The sequence below is a fragment of the Typopeltis vanoorti genome, chromosome 11 (genome assembly GCF_054136105.1).
Source record: "Typopeltis vanoorti isolate ZY-2024b chromosome 11, IOZ_Tvanoo_1.0, whole genome shotgun sequence".
NCBI classification, from domain to species: Eukaryota; Metazoa; Arthropoda; class Arachnida; order Uropygi; family Thelyphonidae; genus Typopeltis; species Typopeltis vanoorti.
This window is the reverse complement of record NC_143559.1, coordinates 30,118,770-30,140,783: the sequence shown is the minus strand read 5'-3', so window position 1 is coordinate 30,140,783 and position 22,014 is coordinate 30,118,770. Positions and strand designations below refer to the sequence as shown.

At 36.8% G+C, this 22,014-nt stretch overlaps 1 protein-coding gene across 3 annotated transcripts in view; it reads left to right on the top strand.

The window, feature by feature from the left end:
• LOC150101407 (1-phosphatidylinositol 4,5-bisphosphate phosphodiesterase classes I and II-like) overlaps positions 1-22,014 on the top strand; it is a 965,056-nt gene that overhangs the window by 753,261 nt on the left and 189,781 nt on the right. For all 3 annotated transcript variants that reach the window (XM_090400893.1, XM_090400892.1, XM_090400891.1), the window contains 2 exons: positions 2,406-2,474; positions 16,681-16,802. In XM_090400893.1, coding sequence (XP_090257019.1) covers positions 2,406-2,474; positions 16,681-16,802 — 191 coding nt within the window. The remainder of the gene's footprint in view (positions 1-2,405; positions 2,475-16,680; positions 16,803-22,014) is intronic.

Here is a 22,014-nt window from a genome sequence, read left to right as displayed (position 1 = left end):
GTGGATAGCATACTTACTCTCCAAGCAGCAGGTTGTGAGTTTGAGTCTCACCACAAGCATGGGTGTTTGTAAAAGCCTGTTATGGACAAGGTTGTATAGTTCCTCGAGTTTATAAGATTTTTTTTTTTTTAATATTAAAAAAAAAAAAAGTATTGCAACAAGATCCTTCTTCAGCAAGTAGGATAACTGGCACTCCTTCTATATCTTTGAGGTTTAGTGCTGGTAACTGTCATTTTTCTTAACCTCAACAACTTCTAAAAAAGACATGCCATGCAAATATCATGTCTGTTCAGAAAAAAAAAAATCAGAAAGAAAACTACAATTTGGTGTCCTCAATGCAAAACTGTGGTTTATTCACCCTTATTTTAGAGTGTTATAAGTTTTGAGCAGTATGAAACTAATATCACATATGGATGCCTGACTGTACTGATTCCAGTTTTTCTGTGTGTGTGTGTGTGTGTGTGTGTGTGTGTGTGTGTGTGTGTGTGTGTGTGTGTGTGCGTGCATGCACTACAAAGATAAAAGTTATCTTTATAGCACAATATAATACTGTTTTTGTTCCTTTGAAGTGGCTAATAATATTCAGGGTCAAAAATATAAACAGGAGAACCATCAAGGCAGTGCTGTAGCTAGAGCCTTTGCTGTCCGGGGGCGGTCCCAGAGTTTGCCGCCCCTCTCAATACACACCACAAATACTAAAAAGTGAAAACAACATATAGGGAAATGAATTAAAACACTATGTTTATTTTTGAAGTAAAACTTTAATTTCAACATTCTAAAATGTTATTCTTGCTTTTCTGTTAGCAAAATTTTCGATGACATCGGCTAAGTCAATTTCATAGTAATGTAGGTAATTCTTAATCAATATTATTTAGAAAAACTTCTCTCACAACTAGCAACACTTACAGCAATTGTGAGGAAAATTCGCAGTAGTATTACAATATTTGGAACTGAGTTCTCGAGACCGTATTTTAGAATTAACTGCAAAAGTTCAAAAAGGTTCAAAGTGCCGCCTAGGGTGGACTGCCCCCCTCTACCCTCCCCCAGCTACTACACCTTTGCATCAAGGCACTCATTTGGAAAACAAATGTGGGATGTGAAGTATATAATTCAGAGAGATATATTGGAGGAAATAAGAGATCTTATGGTGGATATGGATCTAAAATTTAGAGGACACATTGCTAAAATTGTGAGGACAGCACAATGAACTCTAACAATGATGTTGAGGACACTGACTTGTAGAAGTAAGGAGATTATGGTTTCATGGTATAAGGCCTTGATTAGGCCACATATGGACTACTGCACAGATTTTGGTCACCTTGTTTTCAAAAGGCTGTAGAGATACTGGAAAAGATCCACAGGTGATTGACTAAGGTAGTTTCTGGTCTATGGAATGCTAAGCATGAAGAAAAGTTGATACAGTGCAGTTTGTGGAGTATAGCAGATACAAGGAAGAGGAGTGATATGATAGAGACACAAAAGTTGGTAAGGGGGTTCTTATCAGATTAAAATTGAAGAGGTTTTTCACAGAATGGTAGGAGATGAGCAAAGAACAAGAGATCATTCATGGAAGCTGTATGAGGAGGATGTGAACAAGGAAGAAGCAGGTTTTTTCATGGAGAATGGAATGGATGGATGACAAGTGTTATCGGTGAATGCATTCCAGTGAGTGAATCTAAGACAAGTTTGATGAGCTGTTTGTGTGCATGACATAAGGGACCTCTCACGACAAGTCCTTTGCCTTCCATGGAGGTGTGGTGATGATGATGATAATAATAATTCTTACTGTATAATCATATGAAGAAAGAAGCAATTATTAAAATTGCAGTTAGGCAACATTTATATGCCATAATGCCATTTTTTTCTTTTTAACCTGCACAGTACATTTTAACAATATGTGATCTTGTGTAAAAACTTGGAAGAAGCTCAGTATTCTTATATCATTAAGAAATGCAGATGTAGTACAGTTAATTACTTTGTTGTAATTTTTTTCTCATTAGTGGAGTATTGTATCATGTATCTTGCATACTGTAAATAACAGACTCATGGAAAACAGTGACTAGATAGTCACAAGGAAAATTACAGGACAATATAATAATGACACTGCACATAAATTAATTATTCTTGATTTAGAAAAGTATAGTACAGTTATCTACCATTTTTCTAAGTCTCATGTTATCATTCTGAGGATTTCTGGTCCTTAAAAGGATTAGCATGTTACTCACTCCTGGTCTCCCTGTATTTTGAAATTTTGTTTTGTTACTTGAAAGAGAGAAGTTGCTGTCTTCAGATACCAGATTATCAGGTTCCACCTGTTTTTAAAAAAGTAGTTTCTTTTACTCATAATGAAACAAAAATTATTCAGCAATAATATCATTAGCTTTTTATTTTTCTTTTTTAAATAGGAAAATTGAATCAGTCAGTTGGAAGTCTTTCAGATGACATTCCTCAAGAAAAGCCACTTTCATTATTAGGTAATTTCTGATTTTAAAAAATTCTGTTCTATCATATTACTTTTAATTTTGGTATAGCAAAAATCTTTTATGTTAAAATACTAATATTAATATGGTTTGCATTTGAATGGATTCAGTGTAAGGAGACATGAAAATGTGTTGTTGAAAGAAGTGAATGTGCAGAATCAGGGAAACTAGATTTATTAAGGGGGGGGGGGGTAGATATGCAGACCTTAGGGAGGCAGTTGAGTGTATGAATGAGTATAATATGCCCAAGCGAATAAGGACACCAAATCAGAATGGGATAGTTAGTATAAGGCATCAAGGTAGGGTTGGGACTAACGAGGGTCTGCAATTCATTTACACTAATGCTAGGACAAGAAGGAAGAATTTTTGGCCTTGGTTGGCACTTCCAGACCACAGGTTATTGGCATTAGTGAAACATAGCTGACAGTAGATAATATAGCCAGTGGGATTGAATGTGATGGGTATAGTGTGTTCAGGAATGACAGGGAGAATAAAATGAGGGGGGAAGGAATATTGTTGATGATAGCTGATGAGCTGCAGCCAAGGAGAATAGAAGTTGAATTGCAGGATAGAGAAAAGAGCACATTTGAGGCCATTTGGTGTGAGATTGTGGCTAGCAGAACAAAATATACAATTGGGTGCTGCTATAGGCCAGGTGATGGAAAAGATGGTGGAGATAGTATGCACAAGCAAATAGAAGAAATGAGTGGAAGGAGGGTAATTATTATGGGAGATTTCAACTATGGTAGTATTGAGTGGAGTGAGGAGAGGACACACAGGAGAAAGGAATTGGATTTTATGCAGTTATTAAGGGATAACTATCGGCGACAGCATGTAATGGAAAATACTAGGGGGTCAGAGAGTGCTTGACCTAGTAATTGCATCTGAGGATTTGACTGTAACTAATATGACCACATTGCCACCAATTGGTGAGAGTGATCATAGGATCTTGACTTGGGAGGTGGCTAAGGGTGTGGAATTTACAATTAAGACAGGGTACATGTGGAATTATTGGGCTGGTAAGTATGACAAGCTTAGGAGTTTGATTGGTTCAGTGCTATGACATGTACAACTGCAAGGGCTAGAGAGGTTAAATAGTTCAAGTAGGGGTTAAATAGATGAATAAGACCATTAAGCTTGAGCTGCAAAAAAAAGAAACAATATGGAGGGAATTTAAGGAGAAAGGTGACCGGCAGGCACATGAACGGTATAAAGCGCAGGCCAGAATGGTAACAAGTGTGGTAAGAAAAGCAAAAAAGGATTACAAAAGAACATTGGCCATACAGGCTAAAGAGAATCCTAAACAGTTTTTTTGATATGTTGCAAGTAAAAGAAAAAATGTATATGGCAGAATGATTTTAAAGAATGCCGATGGTAGGGAGGTAACCGAATCAGTTGATATAGTTGAGTTAATCCAGGTGGTGACATTGCAGAAATGAATGAACCAATAGATTATACGGTAATTGTCGTGAATGAAGTATGTCAATACATCTGTGGGATTGGATGGTATACCAGCTCGTGTCGTACGAGAAGTGCTTAAAGAATTGTCAGTACCCTTGACCATTTTGTTTAATTTGAGTCTCGGTCTGGGTTAGTCCTGAAGGGGTGGAAAGAGGGGAAAATAGTTCCACTGTATAAAGGTGGTTCTAAGACTGGTGTTGTAAATTACTGACCGATTAGCATATCATGAATCGTTGTCAAGGTCTTGGAGAAATTAGTCAAGAAAAGAATACAGGATTGGATAGATGAAGATGGGATATTGTATGGGGGACAACATCGTTTTGTGAAGGGTAGACCATGATTCAGTAACTTGCTCACGTTTTATAACACAGTGATGGCTGAACTGGATAAGGGTAATGGGTTTACAGTGATTCTACTGGACCTTGCCAAGGCCTTTCATAGGATACCACATGGAACTCTAATCAGTTAAAAGGATCAGATGGAGATGGATATAGGGTTGGTGAGATGGATAAGAGGGTGGATGATGGAGAGATACCAGAGAGTGGTTTATTCAGGAGTTGAGTCCGAAAGACGGCTTGTGATTAGTGGTGTGCCGCAGGGTTCTGTTCTTGGACCACTACTTTCAATTTGTTCATCAATGATATAGGAAAGGATCTGAGAGGAAGTGTTCACTTGTTTGCTGATGATGCAAAGTTGGGTAGAGCAATTGTGAGTGCACAGGATGTCAAAATTTTGCAGGATGATTTGGATAGTTTGGAGGACTGGGCTAGGGAAAATGGATGTCAATTTAATGTGGCAAAGTGTAAGGTTATGCATTTTGGGGTGAAAAGATTAGCAGCAGTATATCACATTGGTGGAACCGTACTCCAGGAGATTGATGAGCCCAGGGATTTGGGAGTATTGGTGGATAGGGAATTGAAGTTTAGGGGGCACACTGCAAAAGTGGCTAAATCAGCTCATCAAATCACTCAGCTTCTGAAAAATACTCTAACAAGCAGAGACAAACAAGTTATTATTCCTCTATATCGTGCCTTGATAAGACCCCATCTAGACTACTGTGCCCAGATCTGGGCGGCTGGATTTCTTCTTGATGGGGAGGAGATGGAGAGGATCCAGAGACAAGTGACCAAGATTATAGCAGGTCTGTGGAATGAACCTTATGAGAACAGGTTGAAGATTTGTGGGTTGCAAAAATTGGTCGATAAGCGGAAAAGGGGTGATATGATTGAGACATTCAAATTACTGAAGGGTTTCTATAAGATTAATCTAGAAGATATTTTTGAGTATAGGACTGGTGGTGGGAGGACTAGGGGCCATTCATGGAAGCTGGGCAAGAATGTGGTTAGCAGGGGTGTTAGAACTAAGTTTTTTACTTGGAGAGTGGTGAATGAGTGGAATAAGCTGCCAGAGTCTGTTGTGGGTTGTATGACCATGAATGAGTTCAAGGCGAGGTATGGTAGATACTGTGTGAATGTTATATAGTTGTTCTTGACATGATGTTAGGTCCTTCCTAGATGAGTCTGTCGACTCCTTGGAGTTGCCCTGAATAATAATAATAATAATATAAGTTAAACTGTTGCTGGCTGAAAGCATCAGACTTTGTTGTCAAATTGCTGAAGATAAGCAAACCTGATCTCAGTTAATATTTAAAAGGTGGCCATCTGAAAATACTAGGTAAGAGTTTGTGTTTTTTAATTCCTGATATGAGTCAGACTGTATACAAGTATGTATAGCCAGTGAAAACTTGTGTTGATTAGGATGAATGTCATTGGTAGTGTGATAAGTATATATCAGGGAGGGCTTGACAGAGTTGATGAAAACAGTAGGATAGCAAAATACTCTCATATGGAATAATTACTCAAATGGACATGTTTTGCTATCAGTTACCTGGAAGCAGCAGCAGCAGCAACAGCTTGAATATGTACGTAAACATAAAAAATATAAAAACTCACAGAAAACAATTATGTTTTTAAGAAACAAAAAATTTCAGAGGAGAGCAAACTCATACAGCACTTCTAACACATTTACAATATGTAGTTCATTGTTTTGCATCAGGAAAAAACTTACATACTTGAAGAATGGATATGTAAGAATTACTTAATTCTTCCTTTACATAATGGAAGAATGACTTTCCAAATGTCATGCAAAATGATATCCTTATTTTTTTCTGTTCAGACTGTCATGTACTTGACCATATCCTGGCATGATATTCATGCTATGGGATGACAGATTGAGGCAGTATATGTTTTAGCAATCTACTTATTACAATAAAGTGACTGCTTCCTTGGACAGAGGAGAAGGATACACAGTAATATACTTAGATTTCGCAAAGGCTTTTGTTAGAGTACCTCATGATAAATTGATAGTCGAACTAGAGCAGATTGGGTTGGATATTAGATTAGTGCATTGGTTTGGAGACCGGCTATCTGATAGGTATCAACAAGTTCTGTATGGGAGAGTGATATCCAGGAAAAGGAAAGTCACTAGTAGAGTGCCTCAGTGGTCTGTTTTCGGGCCATTACCGTTTAAACCTTCACCTATATTAACGATATAGGTGAAGATTTGGATGAAGATATTCAGTTGTTTACAGATGATGCAAAGTTGGGACGAACCATAAAGAGTAGTGAAGATGTTGTGGCCTTGCAAGAAGACTTGAATAAATTGAGTGATTGGGCACGAAAATGTGAGTTCAATTTTGCAAAATGTAAGGTTTTAAAATATCTAACAGGGATAGAAATCAAAGGGCATAGCATATTTTGGCATAGGGAAGGTAATCATGGTGTTAGTGTTATTCATGATAAAAATTTGTTTTGATGAATTTTACCCTTTCAAAATTGAGAATCAGAGCAGAAAAAACAAATAGTTTTAAGAGTAGATATGGTGTGAAATAGAAGCTTATAGGACAAGATATTTAGTGGGATGATGCTATAGACCAGGGATGTTTGGGCAATTTAACTTGGCAAGTACAAAGTGTGTGATGATTATGAGAGACTTCAGCTATAGTAATATAAACTAGACAGAAGAGGCAATATTAAGAGAACTGAATTTTTGAATTTCTGTGGTGGACACAAGGATCAAGATTTGGATTTGGTCACGGCATCAGAAAACCTAATTGTGACTGAGATGACTTGCTCCCAGTTGGTGGAGGTGATCATGTAGTCCTTATTTAGAGGATGAACATGTATCACTGTCAAGGCAGAGGAATTTATGTGAAATTACAAGGCGGTCAGTTATCATGGACTTAGAATCGAGCTTGTAGCAGACAATAAAAGAATTTGGAAGAAGAGAGGTCAGTAGTGCATTGGAATCCTTAAGAAAAAAACGTTAACCACAATGGCAGATTGTATACCTTGAGTGAAGAAGACAAAGCAATTTGGAGTGAAATGGATGACTAAAGAAATTAAACAGAAATTGCAGATGAAAAATAGATTATGGAAAAAGAGATGGAGAACAGATGTATGAGAAATATAAGACTCAGGTTAGAAAAGTAACTAGGATTGCAAGGAGAGAAAAATTAGAATACCAGAGGAGACTAGTGCTGCAACCCAAGGAGAAGCCTGAGGAGATTTTTCACTATCTGGTGAGCAGAAAGAAAATGCTGGTAAGGTTACCTTTACCTTGCTGAATGGAGATGGGACTCTGGTGACCATTGCAGCTGACATAAATGTAAAACTATTTAATGATTATTTTATAAAGTGCTCTTTCCTGGTACAGCACTTTATGCTGTACCAGGAAAGTGAATGAAGAGGATGCATTCTAATTTCTGATTACACTAAATGAAAAGCAGAGGAATTAAAGATAATTTTGTCATGTGCCTCAGGGTAGTGCTGTGGAACTGACTGTCATTATCCTGGCTGTTTAATGAAAGTCTTGCAATTGTATAAAAGCAGTGGTGGTGGTGGTGGAATAGAAATATCAAACCATACGCCTGTTTATTTTCTTTCATAATTGCATGGTGATCAGCATTAGTTTTTAAAAATTATGGAGACATCTAGTGTGTTATAGTAAAAAAATTCAGTTTAATATAAATCCAAAAAATTACTTGATGTATTGATTTCGTATCAAGGTCATCATCTGGAGCATGCGTGTGTACACACACAAAGAAACAAAATACGTTACAATACATAGTATGCTAAAGTCACACTAATTTGATGAACTATTAAGACTACTACCTGATTTCTGGTAAAAAAAAAATTTACTACATTGAAGTTAGAGTCCTGTTAATTGTTTGGTTAGAAATTACTAACAGGTAAATTAACAAAAATTAAGATAGAGATTGCTTAAAGATAAATTAGAACAAAACAAGTATTGATAGTGGCCAATACATGAAATGTTGCTTAGTCCTCAAGTGAAGGTTTACCGGAGAACTTCAAAAGAAGTTATGTGGATTAAATATCTGCCATCTGTATTTTGGGGATTTTTTATGCAACCATTATTGCTTAGATTAGGGTTGTTGATCACAATTTTGCAGACTTCCTCAAATTTGCATTCTTATCAGGTTTTTGCAAGGAACAGGTACCTTTCCAATCACTTTGGTGTAGGGTGTTAAGAGCATCATCGGAGAGGCCTGATTTATCAAAATTATTAAATTTTGTGTCTTTTTTTTTTTAATGGATTAGAATTAAATTAAAGATGCTATGAAATTATATTCTTGGTTTAATCCTTTATCCAAATGTGAGCAAACAAAATTTGTGCCTGAAATATTTTCAGGACAGGGCAACTTGCATGTAGAAATTAATGACTTCACATTACTTGCCTTAGTATCCCATAATGCTAAGCACATATCTTTACAGACATGTATAATGGTATGCATTATGGGAAAAGTCACAACCAAGATTAGTTTCGACCTTTATTAAGGTGAAAAGGTAAAAGGTTACTCATCATAGGCCTAGAGTAGTTAGTATAGGGGTGCAAGAGAGCCTGATAGTATTAGGAGGAAAAAAGACAGATAGATAGTATGAGAGAGAGAGAGAAAAAGCCTCAGCTCTTTTATATCATCATATAGTCAAATGCTATCAGTTTTCCTTTTTCACCAATCTCATATAGATGAACAATCAAAAGACCAATTGAAACTAAAGCACAAAGATGACTGATACCCAGGGGTTAGCCCCCATCTGGGTTAACCACCTTGAGTTGGCCTCCTCTGCCTGGGATTGCTCTCCAGTCATCCGTGCAATTGACTATAAGACTACATTGAATTAAGAGGATGGAACTATTTAAAAACCTCTCATAGTATGAATAGACAGAATTTTATCTCCCCTGGTGAATATTGCATAATGTGGGGGTGGTCTACACCATTGAGTAATAAATTTGATATCTCCTAGAATGCATCTTTCTAAATACAAAAAACATCTGACTCCACAATAAAATTTCCACAATACAATATTATAAAGCATTTGCATGTCATGTTGCTGGTTTTGAAATCCATGTATTTTTCTAACCTTCCATTAAAATATCATTTTAATTAATGAATTAAAATGGTATTTTAATTCATTAATCATAAAAATCAACATTCTCTTCCCATTGCTGACGGGTGGTGGGTATTGTAAAAAAATATATATATTGTAAAAAATCTTCAGCTTCTGTGATGTCTATAATATTTATTATGTACAACTGAGCAGGAAAGATTATGGTTTTGAGTACTATGGCTATAGAAGAAAAAGGACAGTGGCCCTATTTTCCAGTCTTCTAATATCTCCAAATTCTTGTATATAAGTTCTTGGACTGGTAATATTGGGTAAGTGGAGAAGGGAATTCCAAGTATAATGAGGGGGTTCTCTCTTTGGGGTTAGTCCAAAAGGAATGCCTCCAAGATTCCACTTTCCATAAACTTTTAATTTTGTCTTGTCTGTATTAATGATTAATCTGCTGCTTTTGCTGAATTTTTCCAAAATATCAAAAATATATATATATGGAATCATTATCCTTCAAAGTTCCAACTACATCATCGGCATATGCTAATACCTTATTTTCCTTTTTAGTTGAAGGAACTGTTATTCCTCGCACAGCATGTGTATTGTTGACTTGTTGTAAGAAAGGTTCAAGAACCAATGCAAAGAGCAGTTGACTGAGAGGGCAATCTTGCTTGACTCCTTTTTGAACATTTACTGGATCTGACAGTAACCCATTAACTAGGAGGTGGGTGGTTGAATTGGCATAGGCTCCTTGGATAACAGATAGCAGTTTTTTACTTACACCAATTTGCTAGAGGATGTGGAATAGAAAGGGATGCTGGACATTATCGAATAAGGTCTATTGATAGCACTGCTATTGACTGCTTTTTCGTGTTAACTAAGCGGATTAGATCATGTAACAGAAATAGATTAAATTCTACTGCTCGACCTGGTACTCCATACACCTGTGTGCTTTTAATTATATATTTAATTTCCACTTTGAGCCTGTTATTGATAATGCTGAAAAATATCTTGTAGTCAGTATTAGATAGAGAAATAGGTCCCCAGTTGCTGATTAAGGTGAATTCGACCTTTATTGAGGTCTCATCAGTGGTAGCCAGACCCAGAAGTAATACCAAGGTTGAAGTAATGCAGAAGTGATATTTCTATATGCGAGTAGCCAAAAGGTGTCACACCATATTACAAAATACTCTGGATTAGAGATAGCTGTTGGAATGTTTTTCACTTGGTTATACACTAAATTAAAGATGCCAAAAGATTATATTCTTGGTTTCTTTAATTTAATTTTTTTAATTTAGTGTATAACCAAGTGAAAAACTTTCAACAATTATCTCTAATCCTGAGTATTTTATTAATAAGGTGTTGTACCTTTTGGCTACTCATAAATGGAAATATAACTTCTGCATTACTTCAACCTTGGTATCACCTTTTGGTCTGGCTCCCACTGATGAAACCTCAATAATAAAGGTCAAAATTGGTCTGGGTAGTCACCCTTCCCATAATGCATAGCATTGCCAGCAAAGGTTGGTCGATTGGTAGAGCCTCTGCTACTAATGGCTCAGTTAAGTAAGTTTGAGCGCGGTTAGTAGTTGGAAGGGGCCAATCGTTCGATGCTGTCGGCACACTCTCCCTCAATGAGTCTTTGGACTCCCTGGAGGTGTCAAAATGATAATAATTTTATATGTCTGTAAGGATATGTGCTTTTGCATTATGGGATACTAAGGATTAAAACTGTGAGTCTAGTTTCACCAATATAATGGTGCAATACAGGTGCAATGGATTCAGTATACCCCAGGATGGACTAAGGCAGAGAAGGGGATCCTTGGAGGAGTTCAATATGCTTTTTAATTTTAGAGGTGGTTTTTAAAGGTAGCATTAAAGATGTAATGATGTAGCATTTTATTTATTTTTATGTGCATTGTTAGATGTAGTTTTATGAAGAATTTTATTTATGGTATTTTCGCTATCGCTGTGGTAGATAATGAAATAAAGGTAGTGAACTGCCTGAAAACAGACATGTGACAAGTGTATCCAGGAAAGGAAGCAAGTTTTGATTTGCAATTTCATGGCAAAGGGGAGCCATAATATCAGGCAGAAATTTGCTCTGTAAGAGAAGAATTGTGCGATTAATTGAGATATTTGTGAAAAGGACAGACACACTAAAACTGACTAATAAATCAGATTTGCTGAGCGTTATATTTTTAATTTTATTTATAAAGTGTTGTTTTCTTTATATAGGAGAGGGAAATGACCTACAACTTCTTTAGTGTTAATGCTAGTTTCTTGGTTAAGTAATAATCAGGACTGTTATGTCAACACTCAAGGAGTTGATAGGTCATTCTCCTTCCTTTAAAAAGAACACACAACAGATTTTGGAAAAATTGGTAAGAAATTGTATATAGAATTGGAAAGATGAGGGCAGTATTATTTATGCAATCTGGCATGGATTTGTTTGGGGTGCTCTCTTGTTTAAATAATTTGATTACCTTTTACAATAGAGTAACAAGAGCAGTGGATGAGGGTAATGCACATATATGCTGTCACCCATGGAGATATATGAAATACAATAATAGTGGTAATGAATACAATGACATATCATGATATATGATGTGTCCTAACAAGCATCATGATACATTCATAGTTATTAGTTGAAAATTTCATCTAAAAGTGAATACATGTACTTCATTAATAACATGCATGCATATTCAATACATAATTGTGCATTATTATTATTATTATCCCAAGACCTCATGGAGTCACAGACTCATCTAGGCAGTCCTTTTGTCATACACACACACACACACACACAGCCATACCATGCCTTAAAACATTCAAATTCTCTGTCGACACCACTCCATGCAAAAATCCTGTTTCTCACTCACCTGCTCACACATTCCTTATGTAACTTCCAGGGATGACCTCTTGTTCTCTCCCAATCTCCCACCATTTTATGAAAAACTTCTTAAACATTAATCCTATAGCAGTGAATTGTGAATTCTGGTCAATCGCCTCTGGACGACCCTCTCCAACATCTCTTCATCCTTTTGAAAATTTGTACATCTCTATCATATCACCTCTTTTCCCCTTATCCACTAGACTCTGAAAATTGCATCATCTCAATCTTTCTTCATCTTCAACATTCCAGAGATCAGAAACTATTCTGGTCAGTCGCCTCTGGACGACCCTCTCCAACATCTCTTCATCCTTTTAAAAACCAGGTGATCAAATCTGTGCACAGTAGTTGTCCATATGTAACCTAATCATAGCCTTATACAATGGAACCAGAATCTCCTTACTTCTAAAAGTCTGTGTCCTCTGCATCATACAGGTCAACATGTTGTGTTGAACTCACAATTTTGGCCATATGTCCTCTAAATTTCAGATCCTTATCCACCATCACCCCAAGATCTCTTATTTTCTCCCCCTCCAACAATATATCCCCCACCAAGAGTAAATTCTACATCCCATCTTTGTTTTCTAAATTTTTAGGCATTACATTTCACAACATTGAACTGGTATTCCCACTCCTGTGCCCATTCACTCAGTCTATTCAAGTACTCTTGTAATGCCACAACATCTGGTCTACTCCTCATAGTTCATCTCAGCTTTGCATTATCTGCAATTCCCATTCAAATCTTTCCCAATATCATTAACATACAGGTTAAACAGCAATGGCCCTAAAACAGATCCCTGAGGCACACCACTAGTAACTTTACTCTTTTGGGATATTGCTTCCCCCCATACACAACTTGTTAATACCCATCAGACAGCCAATCTTAAATCCAATGCACTAGTCTAATATCCAACCCCATCAGCTCTAGTTTGCCTATCAACTTATCATGTGGTAATCTATCAAAAGCCTTTGCAAAGTCTTAAGTATACTACTGTGTATCCATCTCCCACCTTATTGTTGTATGAAAAACCTCTTCAATTTTAATCCTATAACAATGCCTTACTAACTTTTAAATCTCTATTATAATCACTTTCTTTCAGAAGTATTCATATTTAAAGATTCTTCAGTAGTTCCTACACAGTGTTCTGATTTTAACCTAGCATTTTATTTATTAGAAGGCTGCTGTTTCACATTTGTAGCATAAAAGACATACCACAAAAGAACTGAACATTTAATTAACTAGTATTAGTTAACAACAAATATGCTTTGAATATCACAAAGTCATCAGTGGAAAGCTAAGAAGAGAATAAAACATTCAAATACAGTTGATTATAGGCACATGCTTAAACATGACAGTCTTCCAAGTGTAACCATGTGCATACTAGTTTAAAATTATAACAATAATAGGAACTATGGGACTGGAGGAGACCTACAATGACAACAAAAAGTCATCATCAAAGTTTAGTTTCAACTTAAGACTGCTGAACTTCCTTTTAAGTAGTGTTCATATTTAAAATAGAAACTTATTTATTACTGACCATTTACAAAAACAAACTTACATTGGAGCCTACCAGTTTCGCCAGCAAACTGTCTGGCTTTTTTCAAGGCGTTTACGAAGACATGAAAACTAGTAAATGCAAATTGAAAGGAATATAAAAAATGTTGTAAACCAACTAGTAGCTAAGGTTACACGTTCGCGTGACAGAGAGGACTTGTTGTTCTTATTCATTATCACGCATGCGTGTTTGTTGTAAACATGTAATGTGATCACTGGCTAGCTGTAGTTCAGATTGATTTAGAGAGAGAAAGGATCAGGTTTTTCCATGACCTATTTAGGATTGCGCCCTGATTTCTGTTGAGGTTTCTACCAGTTATTAACGCTATTGTGGCTTCCTTGAATAAACGATGTCTGTAGTCGTCATCCAGATATGGCATGGAGCTATTTTGCCACTCTATCATGTGGTTAGATGTACAGAAATGATGTGCTAAGCCAGAAGAGATACTTCTGTTGTGGTTTACATCACCAACATGTTCTTTTTGTCCAATTTCTAAACTCCATGAAGTTTGTCCTATGTTGGCAAGACCACAGGAGCAGAGAATGTAATATATTCCTGGATATTTGTAGAAAGGCACCTTATCTTTTGGGGATCCTAAAACTTGTCTGATGCTGGTGGTTGGTTTGAAGACCACTCTGATGTTGTAGGCTCTTAGTATTCTGGCTATTTGATAAGAAATTGACTTGATGAAAGGGGATCACTACAGTAGAAATGTGCTGGGAGCGTGATTCCTCTTGTCTGGGGTTGTCACCGTATAGATATTTTTTGATGATGTTTTGAGGATATCCATTTTGTAATAACTGGCTAGCTGTAGTTCAGATTGATTTAGAGAGAGGACCAGGTTTTTCCATGATACTGGAAGATATCTTCATTATACTTCAAACCATCACAAGACACACAAACTGAGCATTGTCCACATGTTGACACATAGGGCCAGAAAGTTTATATCAGAAGAGGAGGATACACAGACTGAACTCTCACTAATAGCCAACACATTATCACAAAATGGATATCCTCAAAACATCATCAAAAAATATCTATACTGTGACAACTCCAGACAAGAAGAAGTGCAATCCCAGCACATTTCTACTGTGGTGATCCCTTTCATCTAGTCAATTTCTTATCATATAGCCAGAATACTAAGAGCCTACAACATCAGAGTGGTCTTCAAACCAACCACCAGCATCAGACAAGTTTTAGGATCCCCAAAAGATAAGGTGCCTTTCTACAAATATCCAGGAGTATATTACATTCCTTGCTCCTGTGGTCTTGCCTACATCAGACAAACTTCATGGAGTTTAGAAATCAGACAAAAAGAACATGCTGATGATGTAAACCACAACAGAAGTATCTCTTCCGGCTTAGCACATCATTTCTGTACATCTAACCACACGATAGTGGCAAAACAGCTCCATGCCATATCAGGATGACGACTACAGACATCGTTTATTGAAGGAAGCCACAATAGTGTTAATAACTGGTGGAAACCTTAACAGAAATCGGAGTGCAATCCTAAACAGTTCGTGGAAAAACCTGATCCTCGCTCTAAATCAACCTGAACTATAGCTAGCCAGTAATCACATTACACGTTTACAACAAACACGCATGCGTGATAATGAATAAGAACAATAAGGCCTCTCTGCCACGCAAACATGTAACCTTAGCTACTAGTTGGTTTACAACGTTTTTTATGTTCCTTTCAATTTGCCTTTACTAGTTTTTATGTCTCCGTAAATGCCTTGAAAAAGCCAAATAGTTTGCTGGCGAAACTGGTAGGCTCTAATGTAAGTTTGTTTTTGTAAATGGTCAGTAATAAATAAGTTTGTATTTTAATTATAAAACGACCAAATATGTTTAGTTTAAGTGTTTATATTTAAAAATTCTTCAGTAGTTCCTAAACAGTGTTGCAGTTTTAACCTAGCATTTTATGTGCTTGAGCTTAAATACAGTACTAGTAACAGTTAGATTGGACATGCATTATTATGCATGCCCAATCAACTGTGTTTCAGTTTCCCATTGTTCTCTTAGCGCTTTCACAGATTCTCTTATATTGGTACATGTTTCTTTATTTCTTAAGTTATGAAAGTTATATATTAAAATATTCATTATAGCTATTACTTTAGAGTTGGTACTTCCAGAGTCTGTTTAACTTGCATACTTTTTTTTTTAAGTTGAACATCCGTTGTATAAGTCTCTGATCAGACCACACTTGGACTATTGTTCTCAGATTTGGTCCCCAGGATTTGAAGGGGATAAATTAACTGTGGAAAGGATACAAAGACGGATGACAAAGATGATTTCAGGACTGTACAAGGATAGTTATGAGGATTGGCTGAGAGAATGTGGACTGCAGAGTTTGGTGGATAGAAGAAGGAGAGGTGATATGATTGAGACTTTTAAACTGTTGAGAGGTGGTTACAGGGTTGACACTGGGGAGTTCTTTCGCTTGGTTGATCAGCGGGAAGGAGTGATGACAAGAGGCCATCCCTGGAAGTTACGAAAGGAAACTGTGAGCAAGAGGGTAAGGAGTGGTTTCTTTGTGTGGAGGGTGGTTGAGCCGTGGAATGCATTGCCTGATGGAGTGGTGGGAGCGAGAACGGTCAGTAAGTTTAAAGAGTGGTATGATAAACTTTGTGTTTCTCAGGGGGGGACCTCCCCTCGATGAGTCTTGACAGACTTTGTCTTAGGAAGGACCTCCCTCGATGAGTCTTTTGACTCCTTGGAGGCCTGAATAATAATAATAATAATAATAATAATAATAATAATAATAATTTTTACTAAGTTCTGATTACGTGAAGTTTGAGAAATATTCCTGAAATTTATTGCTTAAATAAAATATAATTTTCATTTAATTCATTTTTTTTTTCTTTATTCAGAGTCACCAGAAGCAGATGTGAAAGCTGAGTCATTAGAAAAAATAAAGGAACACAGGATAGTTCAGAAAGTTATAACAAAACTTGAAAAAGATATGCAAGCTATAAAAAGAAAACATGATAAGGTATATATATCATTCAAATCATAATAGGCTTAATCATTAAATTAAAATCATTTATATCATTACTAATTTGGAATATGCATAAATGGTGCTTTGTATCAATTTATGCAAATGTTTACCAACATTTTTTTCTAGTTTAGTTTTTTTGATAATACAAGTTGTCAGAAAGTGGAAGGTGATTGATATGTGAGAAAATTTGAAAGATTTTCTGGAACAAGAAAAAAAAAGCAGAGACTGTGAGCCTGCTTCTAGAGTATGATAGAGGCAAGAGAAGAAGAATGGCCGTTATTGCAAATGAGTCAGTGCATAGGTCATGCAAGAGGAATATCATGCAGTTTGTTGATATCTGGAGTGAATTGGACAGGACTTAGATGTGAGTGATGGACTGCATTTGAATGAATTCAAAGATAAGCATCTGGAAAAAGCATTGTTTCTAACAGTTTGGAAGTGCACACTCAGAGAAATTATAGGTTTAAGGTGTGTGTAAAGGGGGATGCATGTGTGTGTTTGCACGCATACACAAATAGGCACTTTTGAGGCAAACGAGTGGGACCATGATCAAAAAAATGAATGTAGTTTGTCAGGTCCCAAAACTGAGTGAATAGTCAACACAAGGTGCAAAGGTAGCTAATGGACCCAAGGAAATACTCAATTTGTACATAATAATGCCAGAAAGCATCCAAAATAAAGGACAGGAGTTTTTCTACATTGGTTAGGTCAACTTAGCCAAAGGTTCTAGGCAGCATTAGTGAGACTTGGTTGACAGCAGATGGTATAGTTCTATGAAATGTAGTGGATATAGTATTTTCAGGGAGGATAGATGGAACAGGGTGGGGAGAGGAGCTTTGCTTATGAATGTTTATTCAGGCAGAACTGAAGGCTAAAAAAGAGTAGGAGTTCCACAGAAGGAGAGATGTGGAAAGCTTCTCATTTCAGGTTGTCTGTGTAAGACAGAGAACAAACGGGGCACTATATATAGTCTTGCTGTAACTAGGTTAGGAGATGCACAGTAGAATGTGGACACTATACATCTGCAAATGGATGCAACAAGTACAGGGCAAGTAAATATTGTGAGGAGGACTTCAGCTATTGAGACAGTGTGAGAGGAGAAACTGTCACATGGAGGAAAAGAAATGGAATTTATACAGATATTAAGAGATAATTAATGACCTGAAAGTGTATGTGATAGAGGAATTGAAGAGTGCTGCATCTTTTCACGGGAATCAGAGATTTGTCAATAACCAAGGTAGCCACATTGTCTCCAATTGTAGGAAGTGATCATGCTGTTCTCATCTGAGAGAGTTTTCAAATATGAAATATTCAAAAACTTTATTTGAAAACAGTTAAGAAGGTATATGTTTGAAACTACAGAATAGGTGATTATGATAAGCTGGGGAGAAATCTTGAAACATTGCCATGGAATATAATATCCAAAGAAGCAGTAGCAGACTGTATATCCAGCATTAGGTATTGAGATATTAAGGATAAAAGATATGGGAGTTAGATGGATTAATAACATCATTAATGCTGCAAAAAAAAAAAAAAAAAGTGTGAAGAGTGTATAAGGAGAAGGATGATCACCAGACACATAAACATTACAAAGCACAGACAATATGGGTGACCAGTATTGTAAGAAAGGCAAAATCAGATTATGGGGAAGCCAGCTATGGAGGTAAAAAAAAAAAAAAAAAAAAAAAGTTTTTTTTCACTAAGTGACACATAAAAGGAAGAACATATAACGAAGGATAACTTTAATTAGGGAGTAATAGAAACGGATAAAATACTGACTGATCATTTTGCAAGGGTCTCCAGCCATCTAGGTCGAACTCTTCCTCTTGAAGAGCTCCACCTAGATGTCTGAAGAAATGTCTGAAATTGTTTAAGTCCCAAGAGTCCTAGTGATCAAAACAGGTCCCATTGCATAAAGAGTCCAAGACAGAAGTATCAAATTATAGACCAATCAGTGTCTCAGGAATTGTGGATAAAATATTGAAAAAATTGTCTATAGGCGGAAGCACTCTTTTGTAAAGTGTACTTATTCAATTTACCCACACATGTAGAATCGATGTGCTAAAGGTCTTGTGACTTTGTATTGATCTGATATTTAAAAAAAAAATCTTGCATTAAAGATGCCAAGAAATTATATTCTTGGTTTATCCTTTATCCAAGTCTAAGCAAACAAAGTTTTCTCATGACTAAAAATGTGTATAGAGGCTAATGACTTCAAATTAATTGCCTTAGTAGCCCATAATGCAAAGCACACATCCTTTTCTATATAATGCTAAGTATTATAGGCAAACCTCGTTTGCTTACACTTAAACCAAGAATATAATTTCTTGAAATCTCTAATTTAATTTATAACCAAGTGAACCCCCCCCCCCCAAAAAAAAATCTTGCCTTAGTAATTTACTCACCTTTTATTAACAGCCGAGCTGGAAATGAAATAGCTGCATGATGATACTGCTTGATATTTGCAACAGTATTAAACTTGATATCAAAATTGCAGATGTTAATCTCAGCTCTTTATTATTATTATTACGGGCAACTCCAGGGAGTCCTTAGACTCATCGAGGGAGGCTCCAATTCATGTTCATCACAACTATTCGACATTCACACAGTATTTATCATACCTCGCCTCAAACTTATTCACTGTCACAGCACCCACCACAGACTCTGGCAACCCATTCCGCTCATTCACCACTCTAAAAGTAAAGAACCCAGCTCTAACACCTTTACTAACCACACTCTTGCCCAGCTTCCATGGATGTCCCCTAGACCTCCCACAACCAGCCCTGTTCTCAAAAATATCTTCTGAATTAATTTTATAGAAACCCTTCAGTAATTTGAATGTCTCAATCATATCTCCCCTCCTCCGCCTATCAACCAATTTTTGCAACCCACTAATCCTCAACCTGTTCTCATAAGGTTCATTCCACAGACCTGCTATCATCTTGGTCACTCGCCTCTGGATCCTCTCAACCTCCTCCCCATCAAGAAGAAACCTAGGTGACCAAATCTGGGCACAGTAGTCGAGATGGGGTCTTATCAAGGCTCGATACAGAGGAACAATAACATGCTTGTCTCTGCTCGTCAAAGTATTTTTCAGCAACCAAGTGATTTAATGAGCTGATTTAGTCACTTTTGCAATGTGCCCCCTAAACTTCAACTCCTTATTCACCAACACTCCTAAATCTCTTGCCTCATCAATTTCCTGGAGTACAGTTCCACCAATGTAGTAAACTGCTGCTAATCTTTTAACCCCAAAATGTATAACCTTACATTTTGCCACATTAAATTGACATCCATTTTCCTTAGCCCAGACCTCCAATCTATCCAAATCATCCTGCAAAATTTTGACATCATCTGCATTCACTATTACCCTACCCAACTTTGCATCATCTGCGAACAAATGAACTGTTCCTCTCAGATCCTTTCCTATATCATTAATGAACAAATTAAACAGCAGTGGTCCAAGAACAGATCTTTGTAGCACACCACTAGTCACAGGCCATCTTTTGGACTCTACTTCTGAATAAACCACTCTCTAACATCTCTCCATCAACCACCGTCCTATCCATCTCACCCTATATTCATCCCCATATGCTGCATTTTACTGATTAGAATTCCTTGTGTCCTGTCAAAGGCCTTAGCAAGGTCTAGTAGAATCACTGTAAACTCATTACCCATATCCAGTTCAGCTGTCACTGTGTTATAAAACGTGATTAAGTTACTAAGGCATGATCTACCCTTCCCAAAACCATGTTGTCCCCCATACAATATCCCATTTCCATCTGTCCAATCCTGTATTCTTTTTTTGACTAATTTCTCTAAGACCTGACAATGATTCGTGATATGCTAATCGGTCGGTAATTTACAACAACAGTCTTGGAACCACCTTTATGCAGCAGAACTATTTTTCCATCTTTTCACCCCCTTGCGACTGACTCAGACCCGAGGCTCAAATTAAACAAAATTGTCAAGGGCACCGACAATTCTTTAGCTGCTTCACGTACGACACTAGCTGGTATACCATCCAATCCCACAGATGTATTGACATTGAGATTCTGTAATAGACTATTTACCTCTATTTCATTCGTCACAATTGTATAAGCTGTTGGTTCTTCCATTCCTGCAATGTCACCACCTGGATGATATACGCTTGCAAAGTGCTCGCTCAGTAATTCCACTATATCGACTGATTTGGTTACCTCCCTACCCTCAGCATTTTTTAAAATCATTATTCCATGAACATTTTTCCTTTTACTTGCAACATATTGAAAAAACTGTTTGGGATTCTCTTTAGCCTGCATGGCCAATTTTCTTTCATAATCCACTTTTGCTTTTCTTACCACCCTTGTTACCTTTCTGGCCTGAACTTTATACTGTTCCTGCACCTGCTGGTCACCTTTCTCCTTAAATTCTTAAATTATTTTCTCCATAATTGTTTCTTTTTTTTGCAGCTCAAGCTTAATGGTGTTATTCATCCATTTAACCCCTACTTGATTTATTATTCGGACTCTTGGTATACAGTCAACCATTGCCTCCTGCAAACACTTCTTAACCACCTCCCATGCACTATCAACATTCAGCCCTTGCAGTTTAAATGCCATGGTACTGAGCCAAGCACTCTCCTAAGCTTGCCATACTTACCAGCCCGGTAATTCCACATGTACCCAGTCTTAATTGTAAATTCCACTCCTTTAGCCACCTCCCAAGTCATGACCTTATGATCCCTCTAACCAATTGGTGTCAACATGGTCATGTTCGTTACAGCCACATTCTCAGATGTGATTACTAGGTCAACCACTCTCTGCCCCCTAGTATTTTCCATTACATGCTGTCGCAGATAGTTGCCCCTTAATAACCGCATAAAATCTAATTATGGAGATGTTATACTTTTAAATAAATCTAGTACAAGTCTGCAAGATTCCCTGACTAAATGAAATAATTGTTGTAATAAATTTGGTATGAAAATCAGCAATAACAAGACAAAAGCAATGAAAATAGGCAGAAACATTGAAAATATCAACTGCATCTGAATGGAAAACCTATAGAACATGTAAAACATTTCAGCTACTTAGGCACGATTTTTAGCGAAGACGGTAAATTAAATATGGAAATAGACAACAGAATTAACAAAGCAGGTAGCAACTCAACTGAATTAACTGTATACAAGACAGCATTCAAATCAGTTTTAACTTATGGATCTGAGAGC